Below are 14,396 nucleotides of genomic sequence, written 5' to 3'. Positions count from 1 at the left end.
TATTGTCAGGTCGGGACATCCCAGTCCACCTAAATTATTCAATCGGGAATATCCAGACCCCCCTTATTGTCAAGTCGGGACTTCCAAGAGCACCCAAATTATTCAGTCAGGAATATCCAGACCCCCCTTATTGTCAAGTCATGGATTCCCAGTCTATGTAAATTATTCAGTTGGGAATATCCAGACCCCCCTGATTGTCAAGTTGGGACATCCCAGTCCACATAAATTATTCAGTTGGGAATATCCAGAGCCCCGTATTGTCCTGTTGGGATGTCCCAGACCATATATATTCTGATGTTGGGAAGTTCCAAGCCACCCAAATTATTTAGTTGGGAATATCCAGACCCCCCTTATTGTCAGGTTGGGACATCCCAGTCCACCTAAATTATTCACTCAGGAATATCCAGACTGCTCAAATTATTCAGTTGGGGATTCCCAGACCACCCAAATTATTCAGTCGGGAATATCCAGACCCCCATATTGTTATGTTGGGATGTCCCAGACCATATATATTCTGACATTGGGAAGTTCCAAGCCACCCAAATTATTCAGTTGGGAATATCCAGACCCCTCTTATTGTCAGGTCAGGACATCCCAGTCCACCTAAATTATTCAGTCAGGAATATCCAGACCCCCCTTATTGTTGGGTCAGGAATATCCAGTATGCAATAGTAACCTGGCAAGTCAAGTCCACACTTGGAGTTTTCAATGTCTTATTTTGATAAGTCACACTGAATATTTGTTGCTGTCGTGGTATCATAGTTATGTGTAATGATCAAGACAAATTCAAACTGCATTTGGAGACAAACAGATATAAGGTTCATGAAGACAGCACAGGGAGATTGACAGGATGACAGAATAGGTAACGAAGTTCATTCATAATCTTTGAAGTAATCATGATCATAGCCACCATCCTCTACCTCCACCTCTTCTTCATCTTCTGTTGGAGACACCCAAGCCTTGGTAGCATGCCTTGATGGACCAGCAACAGGGGCAGATTCTCGGGTATATGCATACTGGTGTTGGACCAGAGATCTGGAGTGAGCATAGCCATGATGACAAGAATGGTGAATAGGTGGTGATGGGCTATGATGACGAGGTTGTTGAGTGGGACAGTGGTGTGAGTGACACTGCTGCTGATGGTCATGGGAATAATGGCTAGTCATGATAATCAGTAGCGGATTTGTGTGACAAGCAGAAGACATACTGTGTAGCACTGCTCATCATCCATCTGCCAACCTTGTGATCCTCACCATCACTCTCATCTCATCGGTGCTTCTGAACAAGTGGTACTTCTGCAACCTTGTGAGATTTCACAGGTGTGCCAGGTGCAGGGCAAGTCATTCAAGACATAAGTCGAGGGTTCGAAGTATGCATGACAACACCTTTCTGCGACAAAGGTTGACAAGGAGGGACTTTGGTAGGGATGGGATGGGGAAGTGGCATGACCTTGCGGTGATCCCTATGTGGTGGAGAAGGGGACCAGACAAGTGGTGAGGAGGGCTGAGGAGTCGGAGAATTGCGAGGGGGGGAACCAACAGAGTCCAGAACCTCAATACTAGGCAGCAGATTCTTCATAAACAGAACACAGTCCATGAGAGTATGCTGGACTTTACCATCCATGTTGGTGATGAGAGGGATGTTCAACATGGTGGAATCTTTGTTGCTCATTAAGTCTTTAGACTCTGTCAGAATTTAAGTGAGTCGTGCCATAATACAAGTAAGTTCAATCTTACCATCCGACCAAGGTACAAACATTAACTCTGTCTCAGGAACCTTCACCCCACTTAACTTATCTTTCCTTTTCTTCTTCAGCTCTGGGTGTTCAACACAAGCAAGCTCCATGCTGTAGTCAGAGCCCATGCAGCACTTTAAGTAGGGACCAACCAGTGCCTTGAGCTCATCTGTCTTCAAGTCCTTGAATACAAAATTGGAGCCAACAGGAGGGACACCTGCAGGCCAGTTGACGACCTGTGCTTGGTGAAGGTATAATGAATTGAGCATAGTTTTCCAGGGAATATTTTTCACCTCGTGCGGGATGCCAGCACCTTCTATAGCTAGAATGAATGCAATGATAGATATGATTACAAAAGAACTTACCAAACTTTTCGAGCATCATAATGGGAGCTACATGGTGATTGTGGTCACAAGTTCCCTCCCCTTTCTCGCATGCAAGCTTGGGATTGAATTTCAGAGCCGTAAAATGAGTAAAGGATGGCAAGGAAGCTGTATCGTCAATGCAATTGTACCTAGAATATAGAAATTAATATAGCAAAACATAGAGGGAAAAGATAAGTACTTGATTACGGTCATCAAGTAATCAACAAGTTCTTTGATGTCTGCTTGCTTCTTATTGACAAGCTCCAGGATAAGTGGTGACCCAGCAAACACCCCTGCCACTCATTGACCTGCTTCAGCAGTACCTGTATATAATATGAAACCCCCCACATAAATATCCTCAAGGCACAAATAAGCTTGGCACTGCAAATGACTTAAGACAACATAGAAATGTGTCGGCAATACTGACTTACACTGAGGGCAAAGGCATTGCATACAGCCATGATACGGTTGTACAACACTTTTGAGGACTCTTCTGTGATCTTGGAGCTCCTGTCCCAGAACTCGTGGATCTCCTTCCATAATTCAGGGTTTTCACACTTATCACAGTGTTTGACCCAATGGTCACGTTGCAACTGCTTCCAGTCATTTGTAGACACTAGAAAAAACATGTAAGGAAGAGATTTGATGAGTACTGCACACTACTTACTGTCAGAAGACTTGGGGTGCTTCATCTTGTACCATGCTTGGTACATGTTCCAACTATTGTCAGCACAAGTAGTTTTCACCACTAACCCAGCTTGAATCAAAATCGTTTGTACTGATTTGCCATACTCCTTGGCAATCTTCTCTGCCTCTGCAACTGTTTTGTCACCCAAGGTGATGGCCTTATCGATGGCTTCTTGCGGGAGTTGGCCAGACATAAGGGAATCACCAGAATTTTCATCAAGGTCGACCTGCTGCTGACTGTTGTCAAGGTCAGCCTGATGCTGATTGTCATGTTGCTCTTCATCATCTGCAGGGGGAGGTAGCTGCTTCCCCTTACCCTTGGCCTGTCGAGCAGGAGGTGTGGGTGAGACGTGATCCTCATCCGCTTGTTGAGGCTGTGTACCAGGAGGCATGGGCGACTTGTCAGCATCATCATTGTTGGAGCCTGACTGGCTCTTCTCCTCATCGTTGTAGTCGCTGTCCTCAGGAGAGGCCTCTGGCAGCACGGCATTAGAATACTATAATGCAGTAATACTTGTCTAACATACTGTCTGATTAATCATCACTGTCATGCACTGCTGATGATATTGTCTTGTGCTGATGAAGCTTGCGCTTCTTGAAGAGTATAGGGCTGTCTACAGTAAAATCAACCACAGTGTTATCATCCTGAAGAAGGTCTGTCAGTAAGTCGTCAGAAAGATGAACACCATTGTGCTTACTGCAAGTGCGCCAGAATCCTTATTGGTAGGGGAGGGTTCAGGGCTTCCATCTTCAACAGAACCTTCGGCAATAGGCAAGGTATCTGGGAGCTGCAGGAGTTAAGGGTTAGTGACTTGACTCCCATAGTAAAGTGACCATGCACCTTAGAGAATTTGTGATTAGTCTTCATGATGCGGGCAGGGCCAACCTTGCATGGAGGGGGAGCCTTGCGAGCAGGGCCGACCTTGTGAGATGCCGATGTCCTTGCCATTGTTCAAAAATGGACCATAAGACATGTAGTCTGTTGGTCCAAGTATTCCAGGATGCATAGTCACAGGAAGGAAACAGTCAATGCGCAGTCAGACCTCGGGAGGGGGAAGATAAAGACAAACCAGGGTGTAACAGTGAGTGGAGGGTGAAAACAAGGGAAAATTTCCTGGAACGAGTAAATAATGGGCTTTTATATTGACTGAAAGACTTACCACTCAAGAAGGTTCGGAGGCATTAGGTTAAACACTGGAAACCAAATGGAGCTAACATATGAAATATTGGGTTAGTTACTTGGGCTGAGGGATCAGGCCCATCAAGTCGATACCAAGGAATGCAAGACAAGACACATTATGGTCAGCATATTCAGATCAGTGAAAAATAATCAGTAAAATAGCCTTGCCCGAACAACAGTCCATGTATTGCATCCACTAACAAATATACAAATTCTCGGCACAAACAGCCATGATTGGACCACATATGGACAAAACACATGTCTGTTCAGAACATGGCATAATTGCAGAACTAAATTGGCTGTGTTGATTTTAAATGCAATAGAATGAATATAGTGTAAACAGGCTTACCATGACTCAGATCACTGAATGAAACTTGTAGATACAGGAAAAATTATGCAGGAAAGTGGTGTGGGACGACGGGGGGCCTGCCGAAGTGGTCAAAGAAACATTGCACATAAAAATCACAGGCTGGTTGCATGATCTGGAAGTATGTAGTAACATTGAAAACACTTGCATCCAATGGCGCATTGAGGTGTGATGGGGAATCCTCCCAGCAGGACAACAGCTTGTGGAAATTTTCAACATAGGGGAAAGCATCAATCATCTGATGGCTCCACAACCCACTGTCGTCATCGGGTAAAGATGATGACCACATCACAAAGCTGCCCTCTTCAGGGAAAATACTGTAAAGGAGATCCCAGTGATTATGTTGTGACTCTTCCCACGATGCACGGGCCATGACTCAATCTAGAGCTAGAAGCTCATACTAGAAATTGAGTTCATACAATTCCCAGAGTATAAGGCGCATCAAGCGCAAAGGAGGGTTGCAAAGAGACATAATTGAAATGGACATATTATGCCACTGCACATTCTCACCAATGGCCCATGTGGTTCCCTGGGTGTCCTGAAGATCTTTGCCAAATATTTGTGTGGCTGCTTGCTTCTGTGAGGCTGCAGCAGTAGGACCTGCTGACAACGAGGCTATTATGGAGGGCTCGCCAGAGGGGCTACTGTTAAGAAAATCTCGCCAAAGTTGTGGTGATGGAAAGCGCTCTGGAGGGTTGTGATCAATGTGCCTGATCCACAGCAGTCATGCAGCAAGCCAGTTTGCAACAAATAATTTCTTATGCTCCGGTGAACTAGGAGTAATGAGAAGTGCAGGCTCAGGGAACCGATACCCTTGATCAATGAGACCCTTTTTGATGCGATCTTTGTCCTTGTTTGCTCTCTGGAAGGCGGAAGTCCAAAAGCCGATGGCTTCAGGGTTTTCTGGGTGATGGAGGTCCTCCCATTTGTCACAGTTAGGTTGGCCATCAGCAACCTTAGAAACTTCTAAAGACAAAAAAATGGTAAGGTTCTAGTGTCAATTACAATAGAAATACACACACTCAGCTTCATCAATTGAGATAAAGTAATGTTTTGTGCCTTCTTATTTTTTTGTCCCTGAGAGGGAGCTTTACCACTAACTGGGGTTTGAAGCAGTGTCAAAGGCAATGGGGCACCAGGGTTCACAGTGAAAGTGCCAGTGTAGGCCCGACAGGTATGAAAGTGATGGTTGAAGCCACCAGGGCCACAATACAGGAGGGGGAATGGCCACGCGATGTTGCCTTCACAATAGATGTTCCTCGTCAGATCATCTGGGAATGTCAGGACAACCAGTTTGATGATGTTCATCTGGGGAGAAATATAAGCCTCTGCATGAACAAGCCACACAGGCATGCCAGCATTGAGAAATATATCACAAGTCTTTGAATCAGTAGTAAAGCAGCCCATCCATCTTGAGTTCCCATCAAGTGGACCCCAAGAGGACCAGCCTGAGGTGAGACGAGGTTGAACTATCTCAACGAAGTCCATGAAAGCCATGATGTCGAGGAACAAGCATTGTGCTTGGGCAACAAAGATGATGATATCGCGGTATGTCAAGGGATGTTGCCAGAGCACATTGATGTCATGCTTGAGGGATGCGAGCATGTTAGTGATGATGTCCTTCTTGCCTGCCCGATTCACCTGCCATGGTTGAACTCGCTTGCAAGCAATGGTAAGCAAGTTGTCAATACCATTGATGATATGTGAGTGTAGTGAACCGATGGTGAATGCAGTCCCAGGTTGAATGGCAAAGTCAGCTGTAGTGGGAGTGAACCAGGTGAATTGCAGGTCAATTGATGAGGCATCCTTGCAAGGGATGCAGATGGCATATTCGAACTCTTTACAATACATCTGTGGCCATTGGAAACAATCAGCAGCTCCAAAATGTCCATCTGCTCAAGCCCTGAGTTCTTCTAGGTCATCATTGTGGAGTTCTGGTACCCAATCCATATTCGGAGTGGTGATGACAAGTGGTTCTTGATAGCCAATGGCTCTTGTGTCCAGGGCACTGATAGCCACTGTAAACATCTTGTCAGAAGGTAATAGATGGCATATAAATGATAGTCTTACCATCTGGGCACCTGTAAGGAGTGAACTTAGTTAATGCAGTAGGCATAGTTATCAAATCAAATCAAATCAAATCTGTAAGACTGTATCAATTTGGTGTTTGAAAAGATTAAAGTGAACTCACATCACAAAGATGAACTAACAATGGGCTTGTGTGATTTTAACGCACATAGCACAGTAGAAAAGTAAGCGCAGGGAGTTCCCAATGAAGTTTGTGAGCCTGGAAGGTTATCAAATCTGTAAGACTGTATCAGTTTTGGTGTTGAAATTGGTTAAAGTGAAGTCACATCACAAAGGCGAACTTTCAACGGGCCTGTGTGATTGTGATGCAGGTAGCGCAGTTGACAGGTAAGCACAGGATATTCCCAGTGACGTTTGTGAGCCTGCAAGGATGTGAGTGTTAAAATCAATTGAAGAAAACAAACCTTGTGAAAATGTTTGGTGCAAGAGTAAGGCAGGCAGCGAGTGCAGAAACTAATGTAGGGTACTCCCAAGAGAGCAGCTGGGGCGACTCTCCAGATGTGAAGTCTAGGAGATTGCTTTCAGTGATACGAAGTCAACTGCAAGCAATGTGAACGGCTCATAGCCAGTTCAATGGGTCCAGGTGAATTTTGAGAGGGAGACGGCTTGAAGGGGTGACGAATACAATGGGTGAGGAGGGAGTGTAAGAGGAATTTGAGGTGGGGAAACTGGTGTGTGGGGTGAAGTTTGAACACAAACTTGGATTGGTGGGAATTCCCATAGATCTTGTTGATTATCAACATCTGTTTGTTTGGTCTTGTTGTTGCAGTTGTTGCACTGCAAACGTTGTCCTGGCATTAACTCATCATCAATCTTCACCTCTACCTCCTACATCTATCAATCACCTTTCCCATGCCATGGATTTTGTTTGGCCACATTCTCTCTCTCAACACTCACGCCTGGACCCATTGAATTGGCTACGTGCCGTTCACATCACTTGCAGTTGACTTCATGTCACTGAAAGCAATCTCCTAGACTTCGCATCTGGAGAATCACCCTGGCTGCTCTCTTGTTGTTGCACCAATGGGGTTGAAGACTCTCTTGGGAGTACCGTGTGCTTTCACTGACAACTAATCCTACCTGACTTGTTTTAAAATTGGTAAGTGATTTTTTCGACTGTATTCTCAAGATCTCACTGTAAATATCAGTTCAACCACACCAGGGTTAGCGACTGTCATTGGTGAGTATTTTTTTTCATATGTCTAACCAAGTTTACTGTTCACATGAGTATCATTCAGTCATATACACCACACTTGGCACATGTAAACGCACTAATTCAGTCTCACAGGTAAGTTTTCTAGATTGCTGATACAATTCACAATTGACTCCAGCCCAATTATTTGTGCCGGGCTTCCCAATAGGCACTTTTGAAATGAAGGTTCAAGATGGTGACCTTATGTACACAATGCCATATAAAACAGTCTTGCCTGTTTACATCGAGACATGTCAGTAGACATTTCCTTTTTTCCTTTTTTTTTTAATGGATATTTGTACCCTGCAGTCTGACTACATGTCAACTACGCACACTTTCAGTGACTTCGCGTCCTACAGCACTTGTACATTGAGACTATGCATCTCATGGCTGTGTGGCATCCCAAACGACCCTGTCATGCAGGTCCCTCATCACATCCCCACTCTGATCACCCGCCACCTGTGACTCCTACAGACTCACAGCCGACGACTATCATTTGTGAACTGTGGATGGTTTGTTGCAAATGCCGAGCTTCTTGGACTTACCACTCGGTTGCACCTCCCCTTCTTGTTCTACCTGGCCGGCAGTGCTTTACCCAAACTATTTCATCTTCATCTCAATGCTTGCTTGCCCAGGATCAAAGTCACCTGCATTCCCCTAGTGGTGCTGATCCTCCAGATCACGATCCCTTCATCACCGACAAACCTCTTTTCAGTGACTTCCTCTATGAGCCTGATGGTCCTATCAACCTTCCATGCCCACATCTGTCTGGCCTCCAGAAGAAGCAAAATCAATGGCGGAGATGGTCTCAAGAAGTCATTCCTTCCCTCATCAAACCTTACCTTGCCTACTGCTGGCAATCAGAATCCTTGCAATCCAACCCTGACCTTGGTCTCCTCACCAGAGACAATTTACATTGCAGTGCGTTCTGTCGCTTGCGATCACTGGCAGTCACCTGTGTACTCTTTGACCGTGCATTCTGTCTTTTGTGACACAAGCATCTTCACTTATTTTTGCCATAAATATTAGGTTTGCAAGTCATCAGCATTACCTGCTGTGAGTGTTGTCCAGCACCACTCCAACTCATGACACATGGGTTATTTGCATGTGCTCCTGTTACCCTGTCTCTTGCAGTAGACATCTGTGTGTTGGAGCTAGTAAAAAATCTGTTTGTATGGATGACTCCCAACTCAACTGCATGGTGCGATGTGCTAGAAATTTTTTTGAATGAGCAAGGTTATAAATTGAACACCAAGGTCAGTCTATCGCTATTTACATTGTGTCGTCGTGTTCACTCCAGTTGATAGGACAGTCTTAGATGCCGGTTTAGCAATGCATATCATTGGTATACTGTTCTGACCATAATGGCATCGGACTACCTTACCACATTTATCTCTAAATCTCGGCGTGCTGGTGCAGAAGCAACAACCAACACACCACAACTACTAAGTCAGCCAAGTGCTTACCTTTCTTCATGTTGTCCTCTGTGCTTTGGTGGGAATGACTGGCGGCAGCATCATGATCTGACCACAACGTAAGACACTTAAATTTCACTCTATATCTTAGCTCATCATTTCATTAGGGTCAACTGCATCATTTGTGTTGATGCCTGCTTCACCCAAAAGCACTCCAACAACCCATGAAACAGTAGCATGCAAGATCCACCTAACCACATGCCAACTGTTTTTATCCCTGAACCCAAAGTCAAGTTGATGGAAGACCATGTCAATGACTGCCATGGGGGCAGAACTGGGACATGCAAACAACCAAGGCAGCCAGCTGAAGAGGTTCATGACGGGTATGAGGACAGGATGAGGATTCCAGTGTCTGTCTTGGATGGGTGCAGCGAGTCCTTTGTGGCAGCAGACAAAAAGCGCCAAAAAGCAAGTACACGCTTTTTTGCAGACACTGGACTCATGGCATTACTTTGTCGACACAATCGAGTGCTGTGGCTCATTAACATGACCTCTGCTGGCGAGAAGCAATATTACTCCCTTGCATTAGTGAAGTGGCTCTTCAAGCATCTACCGCCTGATATGCTGGTGGGGTTGCTATACGACATTGGATGTCAACTTGAGCATAGTTGTCAGAAGTGGGGCTTCCTGGATGACTCTATTCTATCATGTATCAGCTTCAGAATATCTGTGTTTCATGCATACGGTCACCAGTGGCCTTGTCAAATTGTCTACCACCCTCAAAAGTGTGCTGGGTTTGGGCTATCTGATGGAGAGGGCTGTGAGCATCTATGGAGTGCCTTGAAACATCTCATTCCAATGCTTTGAGTTTCTGGTGTATGTTACACGCTACTGTATGTTTCATGCTGGCTGGTACTGAATGTTTTCTCTTTAGTATCACCAGCGGTTATTTGTACTGGATGTACAAGTGCACTACTTGGCTCTCAAGTCTCTGGATGCATCAGGGCAATGGTTAGTGCAGAAGTGGATGATTTGCCAGAGGAAGAAACACGCAGCTCTGGATGGCCTGAGGGATCTTGGGTCTGATGAGGACATCCTCCGAGAGGAGTGGGCAGCCCAGATAGCTCATCAGACAAAGCTGATAGCTTGTAAGTAATTTTCTGGATTTTATTTGACAACCTGTCATATTTATTTTTGTGTACAGGCAGATCTAAACATAAAGCTGCAGAGGCTATTGTGGGCATTCTTGCATTGGAAAAGACCCTTGAAAGCCATCAGAACACTGTACAGCAACTCGAACATCAGCTCATTAGCAACAATGTTGATGACATGACTACTTTCAATCTCCAGCTTCATGATGCACGTGCCTGATGTGCCAAGGTCGTCAAGACCCTTGGGCGGAGATGAGCCACATTAGGTGTTTCAGAGTATGCCGATCTGCAAAAGTTGAAGAATGTTTATCTTCAAGTTTGTATGAATGCCCACGCTTTGAAAATGTGACTTTGAGAGCAACTCCAACAATGAAAATTCAAGCTGGAAAAATTGGAATGGTCTTATTGAAACACAGTCAATGGTACATTTAATTATTTTTCATTCATATTAATGATTTACATTGAGTTATAGAACTGAACGTACACAATCACACAGAGGCCTCCATCAAGCGGCGAGAACCTATGATCCTCAAGATTGTCTCAACATACAACTCCTTGTGCAACCAACTGCATGTGCTGATACATCAACGCAAGGTGCCTGCTAATGCCATTCCACCCATACCTATCTCATGTGATGGTATCTTTCAGCTGGATGTTGATGATGACATTTGGCAAGATGTAGGTCTGGAAGATGAGACTGTGAACCCACCTCAATGGCTTGCTGATGACAATGTCCATCAGGGAATTTGTCTGTTACTTGATCTTGATCACTGTTTGGAAGAAGAGGACAGGTTAAGACACAAACACTGTGTTATGCAAGAGTGCATGATCACAGAGTGGACTGCACTTCAGGAGGCTCGAGAAGTCGCAAGTGAGTTGCCTACTTAATCATTATTGTTGGTATGTCCTAAAATATGGTGTTAGATGTTGATGTGGCATGGCACCTCGAGAAGCATGCTGCACAGCTATCCCTCATGTGCTTTGAGTGGCAATCAAGAGTACATCCCATACCCAGTGCATGGGAAATGTCTGATAGTTGGGGACCATCCTCCACTGATATTGCCCATGCTGGACATTCACTTTACCATGTAAAAACTGTGCAGCCTGCGAATGCTGACTCGGGGGAATTGTCAGAGGATGAGAGTAACAATGATGACATCAATGAGGGAGGAGTTGATGATGAGTTGATGGTAGCAATAGAGGAAGTTGCATATGCAAATGAATATTGGATTGTGGAATCAGATTCTGAAGGAGACCTAGAGTACTGGGATGAAGTACATGTGCCATCTTCTCTGACCTTGTATTAAATTTTCGTGTCAATGAATTTCATCAGTATTAGACACTCGGATATGAGGAGAGTAACAGATATTCAGCATGACTTGTCAACTGTAAGACATTTCAGCTTCAAATTAACCAAAGTAAACTCCATTAATGCTGTTTTTCTGGATCACATCGAGAGTGTTGGCAACTCAGTGAATTTGCAGGATGATATGGGGGCTGGATATTCCCAACTTGACAGTAAGGGGGGGTGCATATTCCCAACTTGACAATATGGGGGTCTGGGACTTCACGATTTGAGAATATATATGGTCAGGGAATACCCGACATGACAATATGAGGGTCTGGATATTCCCTACTGAATAATGTAGGTGGACTGGGACTTCCCTACTTGACAATAAGGGGGGTCTGGATATTCCTGACTGAATAATTTGAGTGGTCTGGGATGTCCCGACTTGACAATAAGGGGGTCTGGATATTCCTGACTGAATAATTTGGGTGGTCTGGGAAGTCCCAACCTGACAATAAGGGGGGTCTGGGAATTCCCGATTGAATAATTTAGGTGGACTGGGACATCCTGACTTGACAATAAGGGGGGTCTGGATATTCCCGATTGAATAATTTAGGTGGACTGGGATGTCCCGACCTGACAATAAGGGGGTCTGGATATTTCCAACTGAATAATTTGGTTGGTCTGGGACTTCCCAATGTCAGCATATATATGGTCTGGGATGTCCTGAGTTCAGAATATATATAGTCTGGGAATCCCCGACTTGACAATAAGGGGGTCTGGATATTCCCACCAACACAATATGAGTAGTCTGGGAATCCCCAGCTTGACAATATGGGGGGCCTGGGAATTCCCCACCAAAGAATATGGGTTGTCTGGGAATCCCCAACTTGACAGAGAGTTGTTGAATCTGCAAATTCCAAGTTGGGACTTGGTTTGCCAGGGTACTCTTGCACACTGGGAATTCCCGGCACCTGAATATATGTAGTCTGGGCTTCCCAACTTGATAATTTGGGGTGTCTGGATATTCCCAACTAAAGAATTTTGGTGGGGCGGGAATTCCCAAATTGACACTATATATGGTCAGGGAATTCCTGACTTGACAAAGAGTTGGGGGGTCTGCAAATTCCAAGTGTAGGGACTTGACTAACCAGGTTACTATTGCACACTGGGAATTCTCAACTGAATAATTTGGGTGGTCTGGGACTTCCTGACTGCAGAATATATATGGTCTGGGAATCCCCGACATGACAATATGGGGGGTCTGGATATTCCCCACCAAAGAATATGGGGGTCTGGACTTCCCTGACCTAACAATGTGGGGTCTGGATATTTCTGACTGCAGAATTTCAGTGGGCTGGGAATTCCCGGCATGAGAATATATGTGGGCTGGGATGTCCCAACTTGACAATATGGGGGGTTTGGGTATTCCCCACTGAAGAATATGAGGGTCCAGGAATCCCCAACATGACAATGTCAGTCTGGATATTCCTGATGTGATAATATATATGTTCTGGGAATCCCCAACTGGATGGTATGTGGGCCTGGATACTCCCCACCAAAGAATAAGGGAGTGTGGAAATTCTTGGCTTGAGAATATATGTGGTCTGGATATTCCCGAATGAAGAATTTTGATGGTCTGGGAATCCCCAACTTGATAATATATGTGGGTGGTAAGTCCTGGCTGGAGCATATATATGGCCAGGAAATTCCAAACATGAGTATATGTGGCCGGGGAAATCCCATCATGACATATCATCACTTGAGCAGATATACTCATGATCCTCATACCACCCTACCATGATCCTGATAACACCTTCAGATGGTTCTCATACCAAGCCATCATGATCCCTATACTACCCTCTGATGGTTCTCATACCACCCTATGGTACCCTCCAATTGCTACACCTATGGAATCATCACTTGGGGATCGCACCATTCAGATATTGATCAACCAATTCATGGTCTCAGCTACCCACCCACACCTACAGAATCATCACTTGGGGATTGCACCATTCAGATATTGATCAACCAATGCCTGGTCTCAGCTACTTGCCCACGCCTACAGAATCATCACTTGGGGATTGCACCATTCAAATATTGATCAACCAATGCCTGGTCTCAGCTACTCACCCACACCTACAGAATCATCACTTGGGGATCACACTATTCAGACCATCATGATCCCTATACTCCCCTCCAATGGTCTCTGATAACACCTTCAGATGGTTCTCATACCACCCTATACTACCCTCTGATGGTCCCTGTACCACCCTCCTATGATCCCTATACCACACCTTCATGATCCCAGCTATACCCCCCCAATATGGTAAAAAAATCAGCCCAAAAGACCCCTGACACCACTCACGTTATGGGGAAAGCGCATGGGAATGTTCACAAAATTATGTCCCAGGTGGGCTGGGAAAGCATTGGCTTTGTCCCATAGGACTTATCCCATACCTACAGTACAATGGGAAAAACCAGAGGAATCACACCTCTTAGGTTAATACATGTATACAGGACTATCAACCTAATAGGTATACTTTTGGGGGTGACTGAAGTGGTCGAACACCAATCTCGCGGCACTCCCCATATCTTCATTCAGACTGCGGCCGCTGTCCAAGAAGCCTTTGAGTCTAGCGGGTCTCGAATGATTTATACAGACTCTCCTACCATCCTTGCAGATCAAGTGTTATGTGCAGATCCAGCAGAGTTTAATCGTACGTCAGTTAGTTATATGTTGGCATCTTTTACCCTAATTTATTACTGAGGAATCGCTCAGAAAATGGCACGCGACTTAGATACTACAGTGGTGTATGCAGATACACTTCTGTTAGCAGAACGGTTGAGAGATGCTGCTCTCAAAATTCCTCGAGTGGTCAGTTAAGAAATTGGTGCTTGGGCTGTTTGTCTGACAATTAACTTACG

The 14,396-nt window shown here is 44.9% G+C and overlaps 5 protein-coding genes across 5 annotated transcripts; 3 read left to right on the top strand and 2 right to left on the bottom strand.

Moving 5' to 3' along the window:
- Nucleotides 1-872: 872 nt before the first annotated feature.
- Nucleotides 873-3,736, bottom strand: BJ212DRAFT_1480622 (uncharacterized protein; the record flags this gene model as incomplete). Its single annotated transcript, XM_041340121.1, has 12 exons — nt 873-1,016; nt 1,061-1,158; nt 1,386-1,685; nt 1,737-2,051; nt 2,101-2,249; nt 2,300-2,393; nt 2,442-2,481; nt 2,532-2,716; nt 2,768-3,284; nt 3,343-3,432; nt 3,486-3,575; nt 3,629-3,736. The coding sequence occupies 12 exons, from the start codon at nt 3,734-3,736 to the stop codon at nt 873-875; spliced, it is 2,130 nt and encodes a 709-aa protein (XP_041193325.1).
- A 1,810-nt stretch (nt 3,737-5,546) lies between these two features.
- Nucleotides 5,547-5,891, bottom strand: BJ212DRAFT_1220268 (uncharacterized protein; the record flags this gene model as incomplete). Its single annotated transcript, XM_041329370.1, has 1 exon — nt 5,547-5,891. A coding segment is annotated over one exon (345 nt), but the record flags the coding sequence as incomplete, so codon positions are not given.
- A 2,502-nt stretch (nt 5,892-8,393) lies between these two features.
- BJ212DRAFT_1213634 (uncharacterized protein) lies at nt 8,394-8,870 on the top strand (the record flags this gene model as incomplete). Its single annotated transcript, XM_041329271.1, has 2 exons — nt 8,394-8,595; nt 8,653-8,870. Coding segments are annotated over 2 exons (420 nt in total), but the record flags the coding sequence as incomplete, so codon positions are not given.
- A 660-nt stretch (nt 8,871-9,530) lies between these two features.
- BJ212DRAFT_1446841 (uncharacterized protein) lies at nt 9,531-9,896 on the top strand (the record flags this gene model as incomplete). Its single annotated transcript, XM_041338308.1, has 1 exon — nt 9,531-9,896. The coding sequence occupies one exon, from the start codon at nt 9,531-9,533 to the stop codon at nt 9,894-9,896; it is 366 nt and encodes a 121-aa protein (XP_041193322.1).
- A 770-nt stretch (nt 9,897-10,666) lies between these two features.
- Nucleotides 10,667-11,406, top strand: BJ212DRAFT_1254087 (uncharacterized protein; the record flags this gene model as incomplete). Its single annotated transcript, XM_041329747.1, has 2 exons — nt 10,667-11,044; nt 11,134-11,406. Coding segments are annotated over 2 exons (651 nt in total), but the record flags the coding sequence as incomplete, so codon positions are not given.
- Between the last annotated feature and the right edge of the window lie 2,990 nt (nt 11,407-14,396).

The sequence above is a fragment of the Suillus subaureus genome (assembly GCF_016647635.1).
Source record: "Suillus subaureus strain MN1 chromosome Unknown BJ212scaffold_15, whole genome shotgun sequence".
Taxonomy (NCBI): domain Eukaryota; kingdom Fungi; phylum Basidiomycota; class Agaricomycetes; order Boletales; family Suillaceae; genus Suillus; species Suillus subaureus.
This window is presented reverse-complemented; position numbering and strand designations above follow the sequence as displayed.